We start from the raw sequence: 25,829 nt of genomic DNA on the forward strand, positions 1-25,829 counted from the left end.
AACCCGTTATTTCCTTTTAAATAGCGTTAACCTATCAGAATCTGTGACATTGCGTGCATTGGGAAAAAACGTCTTTAATAAAAGAAGGTATATTCCTAAGCTGAAGGTCAAACAAATTACAGCTTTATTCAATGACTCTTCCAACTTATACAGAAAACTAAATATTACGCAAATTCTAAATGAGAAACAGTACATTACTTTTCCATGAAGTTCCTGTTGCTCTAAGAGTCTCAGTTTCTTCTTCCTTTTTTCACTAATTTTGGAAACAAGTGGGTTCAAAAGTCTAAATTCTTCACTCTCTTCGTCTACTTGGAAGTCAGGGTTCTCAAACATAACTTTAAATCGATCATCGGTGAGAATATTAGGAAGGCTCTGTAAGAAAAAGAATGTCAAAATTGAAAGTTAATATTAGAATAAAATCTGCCAGGAAAGATGGCTTAAAAACATCTTACTCAACAATTTATTAAAAAGCTACATAAGGCACAATTTACTAAATTATTATGACATTGTTAAAGAACCAGTTTCTAGGCCTTCCTTCTTGCTTATTTCTTATCCACAATCAAATCCTATTAACCTATTTCACAGCAAATATGTATAACTTGGCTGCTGCACACAAAGAGCTAAGAATGAGTCTTTTGCGCTAACTTTATGCTTAATACGTCGGAAAGATTTTTTTTTAGTTAACATTTTTTGATGTAAAAACATTTCTCAAGGAAATACATGGTTTTGAAACATGGCTTTTAAGCATGACTACTATGCTGAACGAGAATTAGTCTGTCAACTTCAGATTCCAAAACTGGGAAAGGAAGCATGCACCAATAATAAGTTAAGAATTAACATGGGTCGGGGGGAGCTGATGGTGTAAGTTTACTGACTCTGAGTTACTTGGAAACACAACAGATATTTCCTTCCCTTATAGGGTAGCCTCATCAATTTTTCCCTAGGCCATTTCATTGTTCTCAAAGGATATAGTGTACGACTGAGATTTCGACAAAATAAAGCTTTACGATTGAGACCCATTTGGATAGCTCAGGACTGACACTGAATTCCTTTTTATTTGTATCACTTCTGAACAGAACATTTTCTAAGAAATGTACTATAAACTTAGTGAAGTGAAAGTCACTCAGTCATGTCCGACTCCTTGCGACCCCATGGACTATACAGTTCATGGAATTCTCCAGGCCAGAATACTGGAGGGGGTAGCCTTTCCCTTCTCCAAGGGATCTTCCCAATCCAAGGATCAAACCCAGGCCTCCCGCATTGCAGGCGGATTCTTTACCACCTGAGCCACAAGGGAAGCCCAAGAATACTGGAGTGGGTAGCCTATCCCTTCTCCAGCGGATCTTCCCGACCCAGGAATCAAACCAGGGTCTCCTGCATTGCAGGCGGATTCTTTACCAGTTGAGCTATCATGGTAGCCCAACTATAAACTTAAACAGATGATAACTGTATACACTCAGGGCTTCCTACTGTCCTAATCTGCAGTAGTCTTGGAAATAAGATAAACTAACCTATTTGACATGGTTTGTAATTAGACAGCCTAAGGATCAGGCTGGAGAAAACGAACCTATCTGTGGTGGCCCCTGGCTCTACCTAACAGACTTTATCTTACTGCCTATTTCTCCACTACTGAGAGTAAATATGGCTCTAAGTTGTTGAGTTCAGAATGCTGTTTTTGTAATAACAACTATACAAAAAATTGCCAACAAAGGTCCATCTAGTCAAAGCTTTGGTTTTTCCAATAGTCATGTATGGACATGAGAGTTGGACTAAAAAGAAAGCTGAGCACCAAAGAACTGATGCTTTTGAACTGTGGTGTTGGAGAAGACTCTTGAGAGTTTCTTGGATGGCAAAGAGATCAAACCAGTCAATCCTAAAGGAAATAAGTCCTGAATACTCAATGGAAGGACTGATGCTGAAGCTGAAGCTCCAATACTTTGGCCACCTGATGTGAAGAACTGACTCACTGAAAAAGACCCTGGTGCTGGGAAAGACTGAAAGCAGGAGGAGAAAGGGATAACAGAGGATGAGATGGTTGGATAGCATCACTGACTCGACGGACATGATTTTAAGCAAGCTCCGGGAGTTGGTGATGGACAGGGAAGCCTGGCGTGCTGCAGTCCATGGGGTCACAAGGAGTTGGACACGACTGAGCAACTGAACTGAACTATACAAAAAAATTGGCAAACCATGAGACACTAAGGAACTTGGGCTATTTATTACCTGTATGTATCTAAAATCTGACTAACCTTTACTAAAATTCTATGATATGCTGAATTAATATTTGAGACACACTGAAGGCTTCCCTATTATCATTTCCAAAACAGATTTAAGATCAAGGAAGAAACAGAGATATGTCCTAGTTCTTGACCCCAAGGCACTCACTCACTCACAACTTGAGTAATAAACAAACCAGACTCTAAGCTACAAGGCACCTTATGAAGGATGCTAAGCAGATATGAAAGTACTCTAAGAGCAGAAGGGTAAAAAGTAATTCCAACAAGAGACATCTCAGTGGGGAGGTGTGGGGGGGCAGTACACATTGGGGAAGAGGCTTGAAAGAAGGGTACTTTTCAACAGATAGGAATTTGGGAAGAGCATTTCCAGCCCCCTGAGGAGTGGTGAGCAGTCTGATAATGCAAGGATAGTGGCAAAACTTGAAAAAACAATTTTTGATCAGGCCAGATTGTAAAAGACTTAATATGTCATGACCTTTCTCTGCAGGTAAGGGGAAATGACTAGGGAAAAAGACGATAAGGAGGAGAAAGGTGACAAACAGAAGAGTAAGTCAAGAATCTCAGACACAAAGAAACCTGCTTTGCGATTCTGCAGCCACATGGTACATGGTGGGCTATTGAGATAGAACTCAGACATGAGGAAGATGAAGAGGCCACTTGAGGAAATGGGAACAGAGACAGGTTCCTGAATCAGGGCAAATGGTATCCAAGGGTGAAGATACACTATAAGCTAGAATTGATAGATATCTCTGTGGAGGAGATGAGAGGAGGAATATGGAAAAATAGTAAAGTACACCATGTTACATTCAGACAACAGAGTATTATTCAGCACTAAAAAGAAACAGGGTATCAAGCTACAAAAAGACAGAGAGACCCTTACTAAGCAAAAGAAGCCAATCTGAAAAGGCTACTATCCCAACTAAATGACACTGTAGGAAAGGTAAAACAATGGACTCAGGCAAAAGCTCAGTGGGTGCTAGGGGTCAAGGGGAGGGATGAAGAGGTGTAGCTCAGAGGGTGTGGGGGAAGCGAAAATATCCTGACCTTCTAATAGTGGACACATGTCTCTCCACACGTGTCTCAAACCACAGCATGAACAACATCAAGCATGAACCCTAATGTAAACTGTGGGCTTCAGGGGATTATCACATATTAATGTAGGTTCATCAGCTGTAACAAACACCCCCCCTTGGTGGAGGATATTAACAGTGAGGTGGGCTGGGGGTGGACCTAACACATGTGTGGGGGACAGGGGGTATGCGGGAAATCTCTGTACCTTCCTCTCACTTTTGCTGTGAATATAAAACTGTTATAGAAAGTATCTTTGGAAGAATCCAGTGAATGAGAGAAGTTAAACAAAGAAAAAAACAAAAATTATGTTTCATTTAAGACCAGTTAACTCAGTGTATTCTGAAGGATGCCATCAGGTGTCTGAAAACCAGGCACCAGGGCTCAGAAGAGAAGAGAGGGCTACCCTGGATACATTTTGGAGTTATCTGTAAACACAGGGCAGGTGATACTGCCCAAGACCAGAATAACAGTTATTTGCTAAGTATATATTTTCAGGTTTTATAGTTACATATTGTCATGTTTTATATATTTAGATTTAAAATGTATATATATATAAAATGTATATTTAGATATAAAATGTATAACGTATATGTATGTGAAGTTGCGCAGTCATGTATGACTCTTTGTGATCCCACTGACTGTAGCCTACCAGGCACCTCCGTCAATGGAATTTTCCAGGCAACAGTACTGGAGTCGGTTGCCATTTCCTTCTCCTGGGGATCTTCCTGATTCAGAGATCAAACCCAGGTCTCCTGCATTGCAGGCAGACAGATGCTTTACCGTCTGAGCCACCAGGGAAGCCAATGTATATGTATATACATATGTAAATATACAAATCCAAGGGAAATCTTTTCTTTTCCATCTTACTGTATTATCATGTTTAATAAATAACAGAGAAACATGTTAAAAAAAAGAGTAAGTTGGCTAGTATTCTCTTTTTTCCCCTTAATTTAAAACAAGTTGCACTGCCCAAAGACAAGAATGCCTTGGATGAACAAATATAAAGTAAAAACTCTTATAACCAAGCTGTAAAAATATTTCCCCCAGAGAGTTTTCCTAGTCTAATTGTTTGTTTTCACAGCCGTCTTAAAAAAAAAACAACACAGTAGGATGAGATGTAGTTAGTGATGTCCTATAGTAGTTTACACATGTCTGGTTAGCAGTCTGCCCTATAAATATACGTGTATGTATGCCAAACACGTGCCACTGGAGTCTGGGAAACATCGTAAGGTACTGTCACACTGTAGCCCTGCCTCAGAGAAGGGTGCTCTGGGTAGATCTGAGTGGGCACCCTCACTATCCACACTGTGTCCCAACACAGCAACATATATGAGGAATACTCCACATTTAAAACAGATCAACACTTGCAATGCAATGGTATCTATGAAATTAAGGTGATGCCAACTTCTGAGTGAAGGCAGTGGTTTGAACAGGAGCATCTCCTTCCAATCTCTGCTAAAACACCACTAAAACAATAGAAGAGGGGCCTTAAAAAGACACGAACCCCCAAGGAAGAGGAGGCCAGGAAAGGAGACGGGAGCAACGAGGATGCAGAAGCAAGAGAGGAAGGTCTAGCACCCGGCGTCCCCAAGTGAAGGCCCTTCTGGAGGGGGACGCGTCCGGCAGGGGCCGTGGTGTGCTGAGGACGCACCTGGTACCCAGGGGAAGCAGGCAAGGGGGAGATGCCGCCTCACCCCAACGTCCCCGCCCTCCTGCTGACAGTTCCCGGTCCTCAAAACACTGGCAGCCAGGCCATCACTCTCTGAGCAACAGAGTCTGACCAGAAGAAAGAGGCTGAAAGACACTGCGGTTTGGTGCATTCCCAAACAGATTGGCCAGGTCAGCGCACAGGACTGAGGTGCCCTCAGGGTCTCCACTCAGCTTTTTGTATCTTCCACTCTTTTAAATCTGAACCAATGACTATGCATCACAGTAGGCAAAAACTATGTACAGTTTTTACCCAAGACTGTTTCCCAGCACCTGAGTTCCTGTACTGAGGGGGACCCGAGGAGGCCAGCACTGCGGCTGGATCTCTGGTGGAAGACAGCCCCAGCACAGCCCTGGGCCGGTCCGGAGACTTCCTTGGACTCCTTCTCCTTCTTGCCTTAGTCTCACATTGGAGGAGAAAACCCTAAGGAACTTCCTGAGGAAAAGTCGCACGTAAGAGTGATTTGCTGTTGTTGCTATTGAGAACCGTGGGTGTGAGGATCTCTTTACTACCCCTTATACTGACTGCTTGTCTGTCTGGGCTGGAAACAACATTCCTTCAGAAAACTGAAGGTCCTTACGATTCTGGGTCCATCATGGGGGTGAGGTGGAATGAACCACCAGGATGCTGGCTGTGAACCAGGATTTGAAGGGGACCATTCCAGAATGGAGCTGAGCAGAATGATGTAGAAGAGACTTCTTCAGGAAAGTCAAGTTTATATAACAACTGGTGATCTTCATGTAACTATGAAGAGACAAGATTTAGACAAGTGGCAAAGAACTGAGTGTTGACTATTGATTAAGTACACGGAAAACTAACAAAAAGTCAATTACTAAGTCCAGGGACGACTAAGATTGTGCGGGAAATAAGACTAAATAAGGTCATGTAGGAGATGTGGTATGAATCCACCTGCCAACACAGGAGATACAAGAGACACGGGTTCGATCCCTGGGTCAGGAAGGTCCCCTGGAGAAGGAAATGGCAACCCATTCCAGTATTCTTGCCTGGAAAATTCCATGGACAGAAGAGCCTGGCAGGCTACAGTCCAGAGGGTTGCAAAGAGTCAAATACAAGAGAGCACTCAGGGAGAGGAGGAGGAGATGTATAAGAGTATACACATATTTGTAACAAAGTAAATGCTGAATAGTCATGTATGGATGTGAGAGTTGCACTGTAAAGAAAGCTGAACTCTGAAGAATTGATGCTTTTGAACTGTGGTGTTGGAAATGACTCTTGAGAGTCCCTTGGACTGCAAGGAGATTCAACTAGTCCATCCTAAAGGAAATCAGTCCTGAATATTCACTGGAAGGACTGATGTTGAAGCTGAAACTCCCAATATACTTTGGCCACCTGATGTGAAGAACTGACTCATTTGAAAAGACCCTGATGCTGGGAAAGATTGAAGGCAGGAGGAGAAGGGGATGACAAGAGGATGAGATGGCTGGATGGCCTCACCAACATGATGAACATGAGTCTGGGTAACCTCTGGGAGTTGGTGATAGACAGGGAAGGCTGGTGTGCTGCAGTCCATGGGGTGGCAAAGAGTCAGACAGGAATGAGCAACTGAACTGAACTGACTGAAATGCTGAATACTGACTTACCCAAAGTTACAAAGTTTCCTCCCTGACCCAGGGAGGAAAGGTTATCAAAAGACAATGCCTCCATATTCTCAGACAACTGAGAGCTATGTTACTGAAGAGTCCTTGTGAGGTGATCAAGTTTATTGCTTAAATAAATTTTTAAAGACAATGCCTGACATTTGAAAATCAAGAAGGAGCACCATAGGCCAGCAATAAGAAACAGAGTTTTAGACCAAAATAATGAACTAAAAAGGCAAGAGTGTCAGGGAAGCTGAAAATGGGAGAGGGGAAAGAAGAGGGTGAATAGAAGGCTGGAAGGGCAGGCAACATTCCTATCAAACCTTGGCGAAATACTAGTTTTCAAAACTCTGTGTACAGAACTGTAACAACAACAGAAACCACACAATCTTTAATTGGTAATGAAAAGCTTTAAAACATAACATTTTGGATGTTTAAACTGATCTGATCCAACCCAGAGTCTATGAATAATTATGTCTTTTCCCTGGAGAGGTAAATAATTACTTAACATCTAAGGTGATGCTGGTATGGAAGAATCCTTAAGGCTGGTAGGACACTTCTCCCAAGGTCTCTGAGCCACAGAACACACCTAGCCTACTGACGTCATGCACGACAGTACCTGGCTGGGCTGCTGCAGAATTCGAGAGAAGTACCTCCATACAAGACTTTAAGGCAATGGTGAAAATTTGGCAGAAAAGGCCAATGGGCAAGAAGTGGCACTTGTAAGAAAAGTGGCTTAGCTACAACGCACACCCTTATAGATCAAGTGGATCACCATTTGCTTGCCTCTCCCAAAGTGCTTGTACCTACTGGGAGCTCAACATATATTAGCTGAAAGAATAAATGAATTGATTCTTAATTAGAATTAACACCACCGCATTTCTAAGTTTGGATAAGGTTCAGATAATTGCTTCCTGACACTATGTGGTGGGTCACTTGCCATTGCAGATCCAACATGAAGTGAATGGTAAACATCTTATTAGAATTTAATTATGTTATCAGTGGGAGCAATATCTGGGAACATATTTCATTGTCTGCCTCCATGAAATTTCAGCTGGAGTCAAAGCAGGCCATAACTGCACTGTACTGACTTTTAAATCAGAAGTTACCAGAGCTATTAAGGCTCTTAAGGGTTTGAAGAGCTGAGTTCAAAGACAAGACTAATGAAGTGCTGATGGATTTAACAATTCTTTCAAGTATTCTTTACAATTATAATGAAGGACTTTTTTCTTAATTCAGGAACCGTTTTTAAGGTCTTTGTTTTCTGTTGTTGTTGTTGTGTGTTTTTTTTTTTTTTTTTGGGCCTCACCTTGCAGGATCTTAATTCCCTGGGATGCAATCCAGGTGCCATCAGTGAAAGCACTAGGTCCTACCAGTGGACCACCAGGGAAGCTCCAAGGTCATCTGAATTAGATAAAACTGTTAAACAACAAATCAGACAAGCTAACAACAGACTTTTTGTTGTTGCTGTTGTTTAGTCGCTAAGTGTTGTCTGACTCTTTGCAATCCCGTGGACTGTCGTCCGCCAAGCTATTCTGTCCATGAGATTTCCCAGGCAAGAATACTAGAGTGGGTTGCCATTTCCTTCCCCAGAGGATGTTCCTATATTTAAGTATTTCTGCAAAGAAACTGAACTCCGATAATGAGGACTGACTTGGGTCAGCAAGTCACTGAAAAGTCAATGAAAACACCCCTTTCTAGCAGTATTCTAGAATTCACACCACTACAAACACCATGCTTCCAGCTTCCAACAGCTGAAGGGAAATTGATGGAAGAAGAGAGGGATTTCTCAGGTTCTTCCTCTTTGCACTTGCAGTATGAACAGCATGTAGCTGGATGCTTCTTTATAGGATAACCCTATAAATTGTTTTAAAGGCACAGACAACCATGACTTTCCCATGGACTCTGCAGGTCATTCTGCATGTTTTCAGCTCTCGGGGTTGTTGCTACCATCCTGCACCCCTGGGCACAGCAAACGCCAACTATGTTCTCCATCTCCTCTGGCTGTCCCTAATCTCAGCAAGAGTGTGAAGAGGGGGGCAGAGAGAAAAGGGGCTTCCTCTGCATCTTCATAATCCTAAAACCTTTAAGAAAGGCTCCTGTACACTGTGTAAGCCATGCTGCACAAAGTATCAAAATTAAACATTAATTTGTGTCATATTCTCTTTAACACTGAATGTCATACAGACTGAGACGCATAAACTGTAGATAGGAAAAGAAGACCTCTGCAGCGTAAACCAGCTCCTCTCCCTTCCCACTGCAACCTCAGGGCATGTAAATCCAAAGATCATATCCGTGAAGCTTGGGGAATGACTTATAAAGCTGACAAGTTACCTCCCTAACCATCCTCAGGCTGGGCTAACAAGAAAATCACTGGGAGCATGCCAAAGAGAACGTCAAGAGAGCCAGAAGCACTTATATTTTGAACACTTTAAGCTCTACGCATACATGTGATACACTGATGAAATTAGGAAGGTACACAGCCACAAACACAATCATAGCACTACGAAGGCTCCCCCGTCCCCACCTCAGTCCTACTCCGCATAGAGAAGGACAAGCTACGACCCAGTGAAGCTCAGCGTCACCCACGATGACACAACTGGTGAGCAAGGGGGACCAGACACGAGACCCTTCAGTTGCAGCCCCCTGACGCGGCTGAAGAGAGCGGTACAAAAATAAACACACAAAGGGCTCACTTGTCTCCATTCACTTACCTGGTTAAAAAACTAGAGAGAGAACAGAGAAAGAATAAACACTAAGAAAACTCTCCGGACAGCTTGACACAGCTGGCCATCTGTCAAGATACAAAGTTTGGCCATCTACGCAGGCAGGTCCTGCAGGCTCGTAGGAGAGATGGGATCTTTACAACTCATTCCAGAGAAGAGTCCGGCCCACTTATCTGCCTGCCTGATGTAAGCTGATGGGGAAACAGCACGGAGAAGAATGAGGAAGCTCTCACTTCTCTGGGAAAATGAGAAAAAATCCACCAGCTGACCCTTACTTAGTTTATGACGGACCTTCGTCCATTTTACATCAGGAATGGAAGGTAGAGAGCAGTTAATCCTTAGAGTGCATGCGCCCAGTAATGCCAAGTCTAAACGAAAGCTGGTTACTTTTTCAGTTATAAACAAACCTAGTGACTACAAAGAAAAACAATAAACAAACTAAATATTTAACAATAAAAGGGATATTTAAAATACATCCAAAGATAAAATATGCAGCTCTCAAAATATTTATAAAGATTGTTTAGTAAAATGTGAAGCCACGTGTGTTATTTTACAGAACCAAGATAAATATTTTATACATATATATCCTATTACAGTTTATAATTTTAAGAGAAATAAGACAGGAAGGAAATTCACTAAACTATTAGTGATGCCTTTCTCTGGATAGAAGTACATGAGTGACTTTCTTCTTTATACTCTCTCTGTTTCACAAACTTTCCATATTGAGTATATACTATCTAATAAGCAGAGGAAACAAGGAAAACTAAACACATTTTCAAAGTAAAAGGATACAATTTACCATCAAGAAAACAGAGAAATAATTTATCAATATTTTCTTTGCCTTATAAAATCTTACCTTAACTTTCTTTTTCCAGGTAGATTTTTGCTTCTCCTCCTCTTCCTCAATTAATTTAAGTGCCAGCTCTTTGTTAACTTTTGGCAATTTCTAGCAGAGGAGAAAAAAAAAAAGTTGTACTGCAATAACTACAGTTGAGCTTTGGAGGTTAAAGCAAAGAGTAGGGACAAAGGGACTCCATGTCCTAGACTGCCTTGGCCAATATACACACACATATTCACTGCTTTTTTTTTTTTTTAATTCACTGCTTTTAACTAACAGTCTGAAAAAAGCAAAAGCTTGCTACTAGTTTCTGCACTGAAAGTGTGTGCGTATGTTTTACAAAATGTCCAGTTAGAAACGATCATATCCCTTGGTGGTCGATCTCGATCAGGCGGGAAGGCAGGAGGAGACGGGGTTTCCGCTTCCCCTCTGCTGGCCGCAGGGCTGGTGTCCTGCGTCAATAGTTCTGTCTCCTGGCAGTAACGACGGCTCCAGCAGAGCAAGGGAGTCCAGTCTGTGGCTTCCCCACACTCCCAGGAACAGCCTCGTCCTACCTCGAGGGCCCCACCGCCAGCTGTCAGCCCTCTTCCGAGGTCCGAGTCTCTAGGCCCGCCTGTCTCTTACTGCCAGGTGCTGGCAAGTTAGCTGCTCCCTGTAGCCACCGCCTCCTTTATCAGCGTTTTTGCCTCTTCACCTCTCTAATACCTGGGTAACAATTCTTATACATTAAATTCTCTCTGATAATAGAACTAATGTGGCCTGATTCCTGTCTGGGCCCTGGCATAGTCTGATGACTGTTTCCCATGATCCAAGCAGCTAGCCTAAGACACTCCCATGTGTCACCAAGAAATGGGGATTAGAAAAGCCCCAGCACTCCAAAGTCTAAAAACACCTGTTTGAAAACAGCATTGTATTTTCTTGGTAGGATCGACAGTATCAGCTCACCTGGCATTACCTGCCACAACACCACTATCTTTACCATAAGGATGAAACTAGAGCATCCACCCTCACGACAAATAAAACATATCAGAAATATTAGTGAATGATGTAAACTAAGGATGGGGAAAGTAAGAAATGGATGGCAAGCTTCTCCGAATAATAAACAAAATAAAAATGAAGAACCTTTCTCTAGTAGATTCAATACTGACTGTAATATTTACCTTTAATTGCACTCTTTGTGCTCGTGTTTCTTCTATCTTCTGCCGGATCTTATCTTTCCTATATTCTTCATAAGCAAATGGATTTACCATCAATTTCACCTTTTTGGAGTAGAAGAAAATTAAAACCAAGAGAACTACATTTAGCAGCATGTCTCATATACAGCATGAATATTATGCCAAAGGATAGATCTTTTACAAATCTTAAGTAAGTTTTATAAAAATATACATAAGTAGAGAAGAAATGGCCACAAAGCAATTATCAGTCACCTTAAATAACTGTAGCTTTGTACTTACCTTGTGGTAGAGCCTTGTATCCATGAAAAATCCATGCATATATGCCCGAAGAAAAGGTGATCCAATGAGATGTGTGAGCCCTGGGGGAAGTTAACCAGAAGAGGGCAGATCTTTATGAAATCCTAATCCTGATTAAAATTCAGCAGTTTTTCACAGATAACAATTTGATTATAATTTCACTTCTAAGTAAAAATTTAAGGATTAGAACCACTTATCTTCTTTAACAACTGCAAAGAAAATTTTAATCTACTTCAGCAACATTATCTTACTTATTTTTAATGTCATATTGTACTAAGCATAAAAATGATGGAAAGGTATTCATGAACTATAACAGACTAGTAAAGAAGGGCTCCCCACACTACTGGTTCTCAGGTTTTTTTCATTCCATGAAAGTGAAGTCACTCAGTCATGTCACTCTTTACGACCCCGTGGACTGTAGCCTACCAGGCTCCTCCGTCCATGGGATTCTCCAGGCAAGAATACTGGAGTAGGTTGCCATTTCCTTCTCCAGGGGATCTTCCCGACCCAGGGATCAAACCCGGGACTCCTGGATTGCAGGCAGACGCTTTACCCTCTGAGCCACCAGGGAAGCCCTTTTCCATAAGCCAGTTTCAAATCTAAAAATAATACTGAGACTCAACACTAGGTTGCCAACTTTCATATTGCCAAGTAAGAACAGGGCTGGGGTAGGGGCGGGAGTGGGGTGGGGGAGGGGGATGGTCCATAATTTCCAAAAACAAAAGAAAAACTGTGTCACAACAATAAAGTAGAAAGGGTATGTGTTCCCCCAAAAGAGAATAACTGGCAAATGTATACCAACACATATACTAAATACACACATACTGCATTATGGATGAATGAAAAGTCTAAGCCAATGAGTGTCTAGCAGCCCTGCTTTAAAGAGTATCTTTCACAAGGTTCCCAAGATTCAGTAGATTTCATTTACAATTAGTGGTGGGGGGGGTCACATAAGGATGCCCTGCCTATGTCATAGAAATTATTAACTGCAAATATTTACACAGAGAAAGGTTACAAGAATATTCATCTTCAGAATAAGACCGCCTATGAAATAATTCACATGAACAGCACTTTTGTTTATATAATACTAAGGGGCTTAGTAGCCTCCAAGGAAAGCATTACCCTGATTTCCAAATTTTAGAAATAACCCTCCAGGGCTAAAAATAATGTCTAGGTAAAATCACATAGGTGTACAAAACAGTATACATTATAGAACAACATCAAAAGGCAAACCTAAATTTAGGATAATTTCATAAGGTAATTATAAGTCTTGGTCAGAAAAGTACTTTCTTAGAACGTTAGGTCAATAAAACTCCGTTGTTTGAATTTGCACAGTGGAAACTTAAAGGTGCAGTGGGGAGGGCTGAACCTTAATGAAATGTCCAAATGCACAACAATCTGCATTGAGGTACCTGCACATGTGTTTTTATAATTTTTTATTTCCTCTATTAAGTATACAGAACTTATATTTATGGCCCAGAATTATTCCCATTCCAAGTTAGGTCATGAATAAAATCCAGCAGGAAGTTTTTCACATTAAAACAATTGTAAGGAGAGATCTGGCATCAGGTTTTCTCATCCTTAGCTCCAGACAACACCGGTCCCAACAGATCTTGGAGGAAGACGAGGTTCTGTGATTAAGTTAGTTTCCTCCCTCCTAGTGATTTACAGTGTATAATGACATTAAAGGCTCAAAGTCCACAGAAGAGAAACTGATTTAACTTGGTTAAACTGAACATTTCTCAAATAAACTTATTTGCCACAAATCTCTTAAAATGATAGGTAACATTATGGATTGTTTAAATACTGTGCTGAGTAATTTTCAGGCATGATCTGATTCATTCTCTAAGCAACTCGATGAGTAGGTGCCATGATTATTATTTTATAGATGAGGAAACGAAGGCACAATGTAATTAAGTAAACTGGTCAAGTCACAGAGCTATTTCGCGGTAGAGGTGGGGTGTGAGCCCATGTCAGCCTCCCTAAAGCCTGTATCAGCCACTATGCTGCCCATCTAGCACTTCTGACAGAAGCAGGGGTCCATGAAACACATTTTGGGAAATGGCATGGTACAGGACCTGCTAAAGGCCATAGCTAGGAAATGACAGAACCTGCAACTTTTCAAATGCTATAATCTTGAGAAACAAGGGAAGTCAGTTCCATGGCCTTATTTTTACTTTAACATAAGCTACTTATTTGATAAATGAAAATACTGATGGTAAAATCTATTGAAAAATATAACCAATGGCTATAATAATCTACATGAAAATGATTTCTAGTATAATTTATTTTGTTGAATATTATATCTATTTCCATAGTCTTAAAAATAGGCAGTGTGGGGACTTCCCTGATGGTCCAGTGGCTAAGACTCCGTGCTTCCAACGCAGGGGACCCAGGTTTGAACCCTGGTTGGGGAACAAGATCCCACATGCTGCAGCTAAGAGTTCACATGCCACAACTAAAGATCCTAAGCATCTGAAGCAACTAAAAAAATAAGCATCTGAAGAAAAAAATTGGCAGCATGAATGTATTTTAACAAAACGTATTTAAACCTTTATAACTGCCTTCCTCACCCAAAATAAACATAGTCAAGAGACTGAAAAAGCACCCAAAATATACTAAACACAGTAGTTTTTAAAAATCCACAAAATAAAAATGTCTTTTTATTCTCCAGTGTAAGAATGTAGGTGAGTGTCACACAACCATACTATAAAAATTACGCTGGAGATATTTAAGAAGGCATTTCCATAGAAAGATTTATTTTACCTTATTTCATCCATAAGTCACTTTTCAAAAGGCTAAACACAACTCTTTCCTTCTTAAACACATTAAAATTTAAGGAATTATTTTGGTGGTAGCTGGCAGAAAATAATTTTGCCTGAATTAACTGCGCTAAAAGATATGGTTTAAATATAAAGTTTAAGACTCTCGTCTAATCTGTTACATGATTCTATTTTCTTTTAACATTCAACTGCTATTGTATATCTCTCTGTTCTAAAGACAACTAAGCTGCCTAGGCTTGCAGAGAATGGATCCTATTTTCGTACTCTCAATAATTTGCTATGCAGCCTTTTTTCAAGAGAACAAGATTAACAAAACCTACTCTCATCCTGCAAACTAGTGCTAGCCAACTAAGACAAATATGTTCTTCAGGGTGTCAGGATGGCTGAGGTTAGTTAAGAGCACGGACTCTAGGTTTAAATTCTAACCCTCACATTTACCACCACTGAAGCCTTTGGGAAGTTACTTTAATCTTTCCATGCCTCAGTTTCTTAACCTAGAAAATGAAATCATAATAGTATCCACCCAACAGGTGTGAGGATTAAATAAAATGTATATAAAACATTCAGAATACTGCCTGGGCAAATGTAAGCCCTATTTTAATGTTGGCCATTATTAAGAAGCATTTTTGGTTTGTATTCTTTAAATTCAAATAACAGTTAAGGTTCTACATACTTGAGGATTCAACCCATGGTTTCTAAGTTGTGGATTTGGTCTATTAATACGCAAACCTACAAGGGAGACAAAAAGCATTTACGTGCAGTCTCTGAGATTTCTCACAATCTTATTATATTCAAATAGTACTTGAAAGAAAGTCACTGCTTCCAGGAACTGGTATTTTCCTATACACAGGTGGTAGGCCAAAAAAACTGTTCCTCACTTAACATACAAAAACGCTTCAGTAGATTGAACTTATCTGAATCTTCCAAGCAGACACTATATGTACTATGTTTAATACCTGATTTGTCAGAAAGAAGATCTGTAACATCAGATGAATGTGACTCCATCACTTTTGATGTTCAAAATTCAAAACAAGTAGAAATAATTTTATAAACATTTCATTGTAATTTTCTTTTACCTAAATTTTCAAGGTCTTTCTTGGTGACAAATTTGTAATCATCATAAACTGTGCTTTCTGGGTTCTCTTCTAATTCTTCTGTCAAGTTGTCCAAGAAGGAACACCACCTGGGAGCAGGACCCAAAACCTGCCGGGTTGACGAAAAGGTTAGCAAGTGTATACCCTCATCATATCAACTAAGAGTCAGTTATTTTACAACCAGTTTCCGTAAATACACTTTTAAAATCCTTGATTCCATCAGAAGTACTGAGAAATAACTGCAAAATGCATCATCAAGTCTATAATGGAAGAGAATAAACAAAGTAGGAAGAAGATTAGGCTTGTTTACAACGGAAAAAAAACCTCAGTCTGGGGTACAATGATATTAATGAATATTCTTACATGAGAACTATGAAAAATAAATAATAATTCAGGTACTAAGAATAACATCCATCTATATAGTTCCACCACTTCCCTCATTCAAAACATAAATAGAATTTACAAAGGCATACACTTGGCATAGCAGATTTTTTAAGTTTGTCATGCATGACAAACAAAAGTCTAAACAAAAGGAGAATCACCCTTTCCTAAGAGTTTTCAACTAATGACTTGATAATTACATTCTATCTTGTATGGTCCATTTCATTTAATTTATGAAAAAATTAAAATTCTGTGTATAGAATTCTTCAGATTTAACCTAAAACTGGTGACCAAGATCCACAATTAGTCCCAATGAAAGGCTGAGGAACAAAGGATTAAAGAGAATTTATAACCAAGTAATAAGATATGAATACTTCAATTTGTAACCCAATTACTTCCATAAAATAATGATTGTTTTTCACTTTTTTGCCCTTGATACAAATCTTTCCCACCAGATGCCTCACCCACTGAGGTCAACATTTATCCCAAAGGAAATAACACTCAGCGGGAAAGCCAAGATCATGGTAGAGGCTTTCAGAAGAGAGAACTCTGGGCTCTTACAAAATGGATCTACCTGCCTGTGTACTCTGATAGTAATCAATTAAACAGGGGGGAAAAAAAAACAAAACTCATAGTGGAAATTATTAAATCTAGCTTAAACTTTTTGGAGAAGGGAAGGCAGGAGGAAGAGAGTTACATCAAAGAAAAATGGCCCCTAATATCCTCTTCAACCATTAAAAAAAAAAAAAGAAAAAAGCAGATGTTAGATATAGCCATACTAATTTATAATTTTATTATTTTGCCTGATTAGAAAGAGAATGATCCCACTACTCCTGCCAAAGGCTATGGGGCTCATGAACAAGAAAAACAACTCTTAATGACAATTAAAAAGTACCACTGAGAATTTTCTTACTAGCATAATCTATATAATTCTTAAAAACAGAAGGAAAGGTCTTGATACACTTAGTCGTTTGACTAACCATAAAAGACAAATCTTCAAGAAATGTAAGGCAATAAAAAAAAATCAATGTAGACCACTTTAAAGAAACTGTTCTGATATTAAGCAATTTTAGGACAGTCACTTGAAGTCAACAAATACTGATATTAATTACTACTAGATATAAAACACTGTGCTAAACCAAAGTCCCCGACCATGGTCTTATCCCCCAAGGACTTAAAAACCTAACTGGAGCAGACAGCGTGTATGTGTGTGCACACGCATGCACATGCACACACACTCAGCTCCTTAAAGCAATGGACTGAGACTGCACTAAGTCCATGTGGAAGGCAAGTGAGGGCTAGATGAAACAGGCTGGGCTGGGATAAGTATATCTGAAAGGACTTCCGGTTGGAATGAGCATGTGAGCAAGCTAGGAAAACCATGGGGCACCTTCTGAGAGTGAGCGTTTAGGCACCGGAGCTACAAAGCAATCTGCGTTCCATCAGTCACAGATCTGCCCAAGTGAGGCTCTACCACGTGCTGCTGTAAGGCCCAGGACGGCAGTCTTCTCTCTCAGAGAGGAGCAGGTGTAGTCACTATTGGCACTTTCCCAGGACGTGAGATCCAAGGTAGGTTCTTACGGGAGGGTCCAAACTTCACCTGTTTTAAGTGCTTAATTTCCAGTGCCTAGAACACTGCCTGCCAAGTAGCAGGTGTTAAGTATTTCATAAATAAATCTATTCATACATAAAACACATATGAATGCATTTAAGATTTCCAAACAAGACTTAAAGGGTCTTGTCTGGCAAAAGTTATTTTGTAAATGGTCTAGGACCTCACAATAGTTTCGCATTTAAACCTTAAATCAGTCATAAACATGGGGTTCAAAGACAATGAAAAGATACTATTCTGTGTTTACTGACTATTCTTGGGGGAAGAGATGTAGGAGTATCAAAATATCAGACCAGATCTGAACTTACTTTCACGTGGTTCTTTTTTATTATGTTTCACAACACTCGTCTTGATCGTTATCTGGATTCTAATGGAATTGTTTCAGATTGCCTCTCTAGGGACAAGTCTGGCTAGGTAAATAATCTCGGCCATCAAATTCACAACCATCAAATTTTACAGGAGGAAATAGTTCCATCAAAAACAAGAAAGGCTAATGGGCTGATTTTATTAATCACGTTTCCCTACTTCCTACTCAGAGAAAAAAACATCAAAATGATGATAACAAAGTTGAAATGACTGATTTAGTTGGCATTAACTAGAGGTTTTATCCACATAAGAGCTTTCCGCAAAGGTCTACCCCCAATAAATTGCAAAAACAGTGCTCAGCTTAACCAACAAAGAGGGTTTAACCACATCATGCACAGCCCTGATGTATCTGTAATAACCACAATATTAATTCATGTATAAATTAAATAATAAAAATTCCTCACCATCCTTACTCATAAAATGTTAATCCTTCAACTAAGATTTAAAAATATATTTAACTTATTCTTAAAATTCTGGCTTCACAACTTGAAGAAAACATCTTTTTTTTTTTTTTACAACCGACATACTATTACTACTGTCTCAAAAGATTCTAGGTTTTCTGTAGTATCATTATATTGTTATATTCTCTACTGCAGTCAAAACTAATTATTCTTTTTTTTTAAACTGATTATTCTTTGATGATCTACATTTTTATGCACCGTAAGAGTTTCGTTTCAGAAACTTGGTGAAGATTCTTCTATTTTAAACTTCAGTGATCTGTCAATGATCTTCCACTGTTTATTTATAAAGCACTTTCTAAACTCACAGGTCAGTAAAAGTACAGAATTGGAAACTGACTCAACAAACTGCTATAAAGGATACTGAGGTGTCTCTCGGCAACTTCGGCAACTTTCATGACAACCAATTTAAACAGAAATACCTACCCTCCAAAAGAGGAGAGAATCTTTATCGGTGTGCTATGGGAAGCCCTTGACTCAAATGCAGCCAATTATCTGCTTGCTCTAATCCATTTGGGTACAGGAACCAATTTGAAGGTACATGAAAATACATGCCACGTGCCCAAGATTATCTGTCTGCATGATTACAAGCTACCTGTAAGAGGTTAAGCATATATGCCTACTTTAAAACCTCAAAATTCTCGTATATTCTGGTAATGGACAAAAATGATGAAGAGTGGGGAGGAAAGACAATGAATATTAAAATTCTCAGTTGACAGAAACAGTACCCCTTCCCTCATTCTTCTTTTGAAAAACCACTGTGCCACACCTAAAGCTGGGTTAAGGCAGAACTAAGCATTGAGGATTACTGAATGGATGGTTTTAACAGATCAGGGTGATTAAAATAACAATTATTGACATTATTAGAGACAAAGAACCAACTGTACTAACTCAATATAGATGACATAGTTTTTTCCATTTACTTTTAAGAATACTGAGAGTATTTCCTACTATTAATCTAAAAGTCACTGACAGTATAGAACAGCAATTAAATATGAAATTGTTATCTTGAGTTTTAAACTAATTACCTAAAAAACAATTTAAAAAACTTTAGTAACTAAGAAAACTCTTAATTACTCCATTTACTAGAACTGTATCAGCATACAATAAATAGCTTCTTTCTTTTTTCACAGTAACTGTGAATCAAAATGGGAAACTAACTGTATGTAAAATACCCAAGTGGTCTAATACATATAGCAGTTACAGTTTCCTCCTACTAGAATTTTAACCCATAGCTAACGTGGAGTCTGTTACTCTCACTATAAGGCCAATATTCTTTACTAGAAACTGTTGGGGCCAAAAAGCATCTGAAACTCAGAACCTTAGGCATTTTCAAATGGTAACACAGTTATGTATACTGCATTTATGTAAAGTCTTCAGTGGTATCTGGGTCAGTGGTCCGTAACTAAACACATTAAAAGTTCTCTGAGGCAAAATCCATACGTCTTCATGCTAGTGATCTGGATAAACAGACTAGAAAGAGTCTTGCCATTACATGTCAGATTTGAGTCCTAATGAAGCGTTTCTAATTTTGCCACCAATGAGTTATAATAAAACAAAACAAAAAAACAACTAAGAGCTTTTCGGACTTCAGAATGGCAGATCAGAGATGATGGAACATACTGTACTGTAAATATCATTAACCACTATTAATGGTAATTTTTCTAAATGGAAAGCCTGCACCTTCAGAAGGGGAATGGGATTTTGCCAACTAAGACGACCAACCCTGCATACATAAACTCAAAGGCAAACTTCCTTTTCAAACTTTCCCTCCATTATTAGCTGAATGACACCACTAGCACCAGCATGTATTTTCAAATTCTGACAGCTGGGGATTACTAATAACCGATCATAAATAAGCCTAAGACAAGAGAGACAGCTGGGTGAGCCAAGGGAGTGACCATGAATTTGAGCATGTAATTGTATTTGCAACATAATGAGCTGCCTAATTGCATATCCAAGTTTACATGCATTTGTGTGAGTAATTATGAGTCATTTAAAGGTACCTGACTTGTAGTGCTTTGTTCTCTCATTCCTAAAAATCAGATTAGCAAAAGAGCAATTTAACATTTAAAAATATTTTAAAAAGGAGAAAGATTATCATCTGCCATGGTTTCAATTTTGATTGTTTTTGAAAAGTAGTTTAGACACAGAAATAAAATGATAATAAAATAAAATAATTGTTGTTTAGTTGCTAAGTTGTGTCTGACTATAACCCCATGGACTGCAGCCTGCCAGGCTCCTCTGTCCATGGGATTTCCCAGGCAAGAACACTGGAGCAGGTTGCCATTTCCTTCTCCAGGGCATCTTCCCAACCCAAGGATTGAACCCAGGTCTCCTGCATTGGCAGGTAGATTCTTTACCCTGGGCCACCAGTGAAGCTCGATCATAAAGTAAGGCCAGGTGAAAAGGAAAAAGTAAGATTACTTATGCCACCCTACCACCATCAGCCAACAAACACTTTAGTGGCACACTAACTATATATTATCTCCTCTCCCTCCCAAGCCTAGTTAAAATGACAGTAAATCAATATAAAAGATAATAACCTGCAAAGACAAAAAGAACAAAAGAAGAAAATACAGTGGTTAACAGATTTAACACAGTATAAATTACAGAGGTAATAACAAAGAGGAGACTAGATTCTTTCCTTAGTGTCCTTGAGACCCAGCTCTCCCAGGCTCCATGTATCTGGGAAGACGGGCCCGAACAGAGGGGAGATGATGGAGCTGATGAAGCCCCTTAAGAAACCAGAGGACCATTCCCTGGAGACAGTGAAGGAAAGCTGCTCCACGTGAGTGGATACCCGGCAATGGTGACTTGAGCTGTAGGGCTGGAATCGGCAAACTAACTGGCGGCCTACACATCAAAGTGTGTGGCCCTCTGCCCTGTTTCCAACTCCCAGAAGGCCAGGAGCCACACGCGTGCTGCTAGGCTTCCATCCCTGCCAGCCTAAACCCCCAACACTCCTGGTGAGAAACTGGGGGATTCTCTGTAGAAAACTAAAGATGCCCAGAGAGAGCCTTCCCAATGTTGCTATCTGGGAATTCTCCAATACAGGCACAGACCTCATTTTATTGTACTTTGCTGATACTATGTTCTTTAGAAATTGAAGGTGTGTGACAACCCTGCGCTGTCAGATGACGGTTAGTAAGCTGTTGATCCCTGGGATCAAGAAGATCCCCTGGAGAAGGAAACAGCAACCCATTCCAGTTTTCTTTAGAAAACTCCTCTAAAGAGGAGCCTGGCAGGCTACAGTCCGTGGGGGTCACAAAGGGTCAGACACGACTTAGCAACCAAGTATGAGTGTGTGTGCTCAGTTGCTTTCTTGGAATCTCATGGACTGTAGTCTCACCAGGCTCCTCTGTCCACAGGATTTTCCAGGCAAGAAAACTGGAGTGGGTTGCCATTTCCTTCTCAAGGGGATTCTTCCTGACCCTGGGATCAAACCCTATCTCTGGCATTGGCAGGTGGATTCTTTACCACTGAGCCACCAGGAAAGCCCCCCTCTTTTTTAGCAATAAAATATTTTAAAATTAAGATATGTATATTTTTTAGACATAATGCTCTTGCACACAATATAGAATAATGTAAACATAACTTTTATATGCACTGAAAAATAAATGCATATATCCACTGGAGATCTACTGACTTTGAGCTTGGTGATATTCAGAACATGCAAACTTAGTAAACACCAACTAGTCCGGCTAAATTAAGGAAAAGGGCTAAAAAGAATTACTCTCAAGTGAACCATGGCCAATTTGAGAAAGCAAAAATCTTATTCAAAACCATGACATTCCTTTATGAACCAAATATCTTCAAGTTCTTTTAAGTATTCAAAACTGTACTACATTTAACCTAAGTATTTCTAATTTGAGTGAGAATGAAAAACTGTTCATTTTTGCTTTTTCCAAAAATTACAGTCATTAAATAGTAATGATAAAGTCCTCAGCTTCCATCTTCCTTCAATTCTCAAGAAAAAAGGAAGAATCTTAACATGGTCCCTGACTTTTTCACTGTTAAATAGGACACTGTTAAATAGGACAAACGTGTTCTCGTAGGGTCTCCTCTTCATTCTATATGTGCTGCCCTCTTCATTCTATCCTAGACAGCCTGACTGTGGCTCTGCTGCAAATACCACTGGATGTTTATCATGTTACACTTGAAATTCCATGCAGTTTCCTCAAGTTCACATCCAGAGTCTACAGCTCCAAAGACTCCAAGCAATGTTAAAATCCTCTGCGTCTAGTCTTTTCCGGTCCCAGTTTCCTAACTATGCTAAAAATGCTCAACTTTGACGGCGATGTCTGCACATAAGAATATACGCAACAGCCCCATGGGTGCTAAAGGCACTCGGCCAATTTAATCATCTGAGAATGTGTTTATCTTTTTGATCACACACCTGGTAACACCCACTCTCCAAGATCTTGTTTTGTCATTTTATTCCTGCCAGGAGTTACACAGATGGCTTTAGTGTGCTATCCTGGTTACCACATCAGCAGTTTCCTGGTTCTATCCTACTTCCTTACAGGCAAAGGAATTTATTAAAAATTTTTCAGCATATCCTGATGCCCTCTAATTCTAAAGTCCATGTAAAATCTAAGGGTATCCTAAAGAAACTTGGCAGAGACATAGGAAGAGTAAAATGTTTTAAAATTAAGGTTATACTCCTCAACACTGCTATTTTGCGGGGGGGGGGGGGGGGAGCGGGGAGTCAAAAAAATATTTTGCCCCACCATTTAGCAGTTAATATTTATCTACAAGGTACCATGTGGAACTAGGAAATCCTGAAGAATGCACTTTAAATTCAAGCAAAAGAAGATTTTCCATATATTCCCAAAGAAAGCCAAAGTAGAGCATTATACTGATAGAGCAAAAGAGGGTTAAAGAACCCAAGTTCGAGTCGTAATTGAATAAAATGTAACCAACCATAATGCACTTAAGTAATTTTCTACAACCCAGGTGGAAAGTCTATTTCAGATTTTAAATATGCGTGTTCCCCACTATGATGATAAACAGGATACCTACACGTGACAATATAATGGCCCTACTAGGATATACGGTATGTGTGTGTATGTACAAGGTGATGGGAAGGATGTAGTATGTATATTGTATTAATCTTTTTTTAGTGAAGTCTTGGGATAGATTTCAAAAACTTGACATAAATTTAATCATTTTCAAAAAGAGAAGCACTTTACAAGGAAAAGCATACACATAATGACATCTTCAAACTCAGAATGACAGGAAAGCTATGTCGTCTGGGGGGTAGTGATGAAAGGGAAAAGATCACCCCCTGTAGCAGAACCAAAAACTGGACTCCAAAAATCGGACTCCATAGCAATCAAGGCAAAAAGTGATGTATAATAAGGTAGAGGGACACCATTTACTTGATAAAAAAAAGCATACTGATATGTCTGGAAAGAGAAGCTCTCTTTTGGAACTAAACTTGAGAAGCATTTCATAGATCTCTCTCTAAGGAACTCTAACTGGACAGTATTTCTTTAAAACAGGTTTACAAAAGAAACTTCATATGACTGTTACACATCAAAGTAACATTAAACTATAATTTATGAAGGTCCAAGTAACATGATCCAAGCAAAGGGCTTGATGATCTAACTTGACTCTGTGTTGTCCAATACAGTAGCCACCAGCTACATGTGGCTACTTAGACTTATTTAACTAAGACAGAATAAAATGTAAAATTCAGTTCCTTGGGCACACCGAGCACATTTCAAATGCTCAATAATCACACACGGCTATTTGCTGCCAAGTTGGACAGAGCAGATCTTGGAATGTCTCCATCAGAGAAAGTTCTGAACAGCACTGGTTTAGAGAACTCAAAGAAATGAGTGGTGAATACCCATTAACAGGAAACTAGGCAAATAAATTATGACATACCTATATAATGAAATATTGTGGAACCATTAAAAAGAATGGGTTTACTTTATATTTATCTGATCTGATCAGAATAATATTGATATACCATTACATGACAAAAATCTCTCTCAGAACAGTATGCATCATGAGATTCCAATTCTGCAAAATCACACGCTAGTGTGTAGGCAGGGTGTGTGGGGTAGGCATGGAGGGAAAGAGAATGTACACTATCTTGTTAACAACAGTAGTGGGAGTGGCAGTTATGAAGGACTTCTTCAGTTTATACGTTTGATTTTTTTTTTTTTAATAGAGCATTTTTCCTAAAGTAAAACAACGCTCCCAAAGGGAGAGAGGCACACAGACAGAGTTACCAACTGATCAACAAGCCACACAACATCAAACTGAAACAGCAATGGTTTCAGATGATCTTCATGAAGAAGCAGGGGTCCAGCCTATAATTCAGGATTGAGGCCCTTAGTGAACTTACTGTATTTGTGATATTGACTGAGAAGAGACCTTTACGAAAGACAAACACTCTTTTTTTCTCTCCAGAAAATTCAAGAACTTAACTCACTCACAACTTTTGTTGTGAGAAATATCAACAACCTCAGAAATGAAGATGATACCACTCTAATGGCAGAAAGCAAAGTGGTACTAAAAAGAGGCTTCTTGACAAAGGTGAAAGGGGAGAGTGAAAAAGCTGGGTTAAAACTCTATATTCAAAAAACTAAGATTGTGGCATCCGGTCCCATCATTTCATGGCTAATAGATGGGGAAACAATGCAAACAGTGGCAATTTTTATTTTCTTGGACTCTAAAATCACCATGCACAGTGACAGCAGCCATGAAATTAAAAGACACTTGCTCCTTGGAAGGAAAGCTATGACAAGCCCAGACAGTGTATTAGAAAGCAGAGATATCACTTTGCTGACAAAGTTCCGTACAGTCAAAGCTATGATTTTTCTAGTAGTCATGTATGGATGTTGTTGGACCATAAAGAAGGCTGAGTGCCATAGAATTGATGCATTCAAATTGTGGTGCTGGAGAAGTCTCTTGAGAGTCCCTTGACCTGCAAGAAGATCCAACCAGTCAATCCTAAAGCTATGGTTTTTCCAGTAGCCATGAACGGATGTCAGAGTTAAGACCATAAAGAAGGCTGAGTGTGTAAGAATGGATGCTTTTGAACTGCGGTGCTGGAGAAGACTCTTCAGAGTCCCTTGGACTGCAAGGACATCAAACCAGTCAATCCTAAAGGAAATCAACCCTAAATATTCACTGGAAAGACTGATGCTGATGCTAAAGTTCCAATACTTTGGCCACCTGATGCAAAGAACTCACTCATTGGAAAAGACCCTGATGCTGGGAAAGATTGAGGGCAGGAGAAGAAGGGGGCGACAGAGGATGAGATGGCTGGATGGCATCCCCAACTCAATGGACATGAATCTGAGGAAACTGCAGGTGACAGTGAAAGAGAGGGAAGCCTAGCGTGCTGCAGTTCATGAGGTCGCAAAAAGTCGGACATGACTTGGCGACTGAACAACAACCTAATGATCACCAAGCCCTAAGGCTATATTCTCCTTACTGTCTCTTCTGTGTCTTCCTTCACCACCC

At 39.6% G+C, this 25,829-nt stretch overlaps 1 protein-coding gene and 1 non-coding gene across 2 annotated transcripts in view; one reads left to right on the forward strand and one right to left on the reverse strand.

Moving 5' to 3' along the window:
• Positions 1–25,829, reverse strand: part of NOL10 (nucleolar protein 10) — an 85,658-nt gene that overhangs the window by 16,154 nt on the left and 43,675 nt on the right. Inside the window, exons 14-18 of the mRNA XM_043917069.1 lie at positions 15,510–15,636; positions 11,633–11,712; positions 11,339–11,437; positions 10,197–10,286; positions 199–372 (exon numbers count right to left, since the gene is read on the reverse strand). Of these exons, the coding sequence (XP_043773004.1) occupies positions 199–372; positions 10,197–10,286; positions 11,339–11,437; positions 11,633–11,712; positions 15,510–15,636 (570 nt within the window). The remainder of the gene's footprint in view (positions 1–198; positions 373–10,196; positions 10,287–11,338; positions 11,438–11,632; positions 11,713–15,509; positions 15,637–25,829) is intronic.
• TRNAG-UCC lies at positions 13,995–14,067 on the forward strand. Its single transcript has one exon. It is a non-coding gene; the product is annotated as a tRNA-Gly (tRNA).

The sequence above is a fragment of the Cervus elaphus genome, chromosome 11, assembly GCF_910594005.1.
Source record: "Cervus elaphus chromosome 11, mCerEla1.1, whole genome shotgun sequence".
In the NCBI taxonomy this organism is placed as follows: Eukaryota; Metazoa; Chordata; class Mammalia; order Artiodactyla; family Cervidae; genus Cervus; species Cervus elaphus.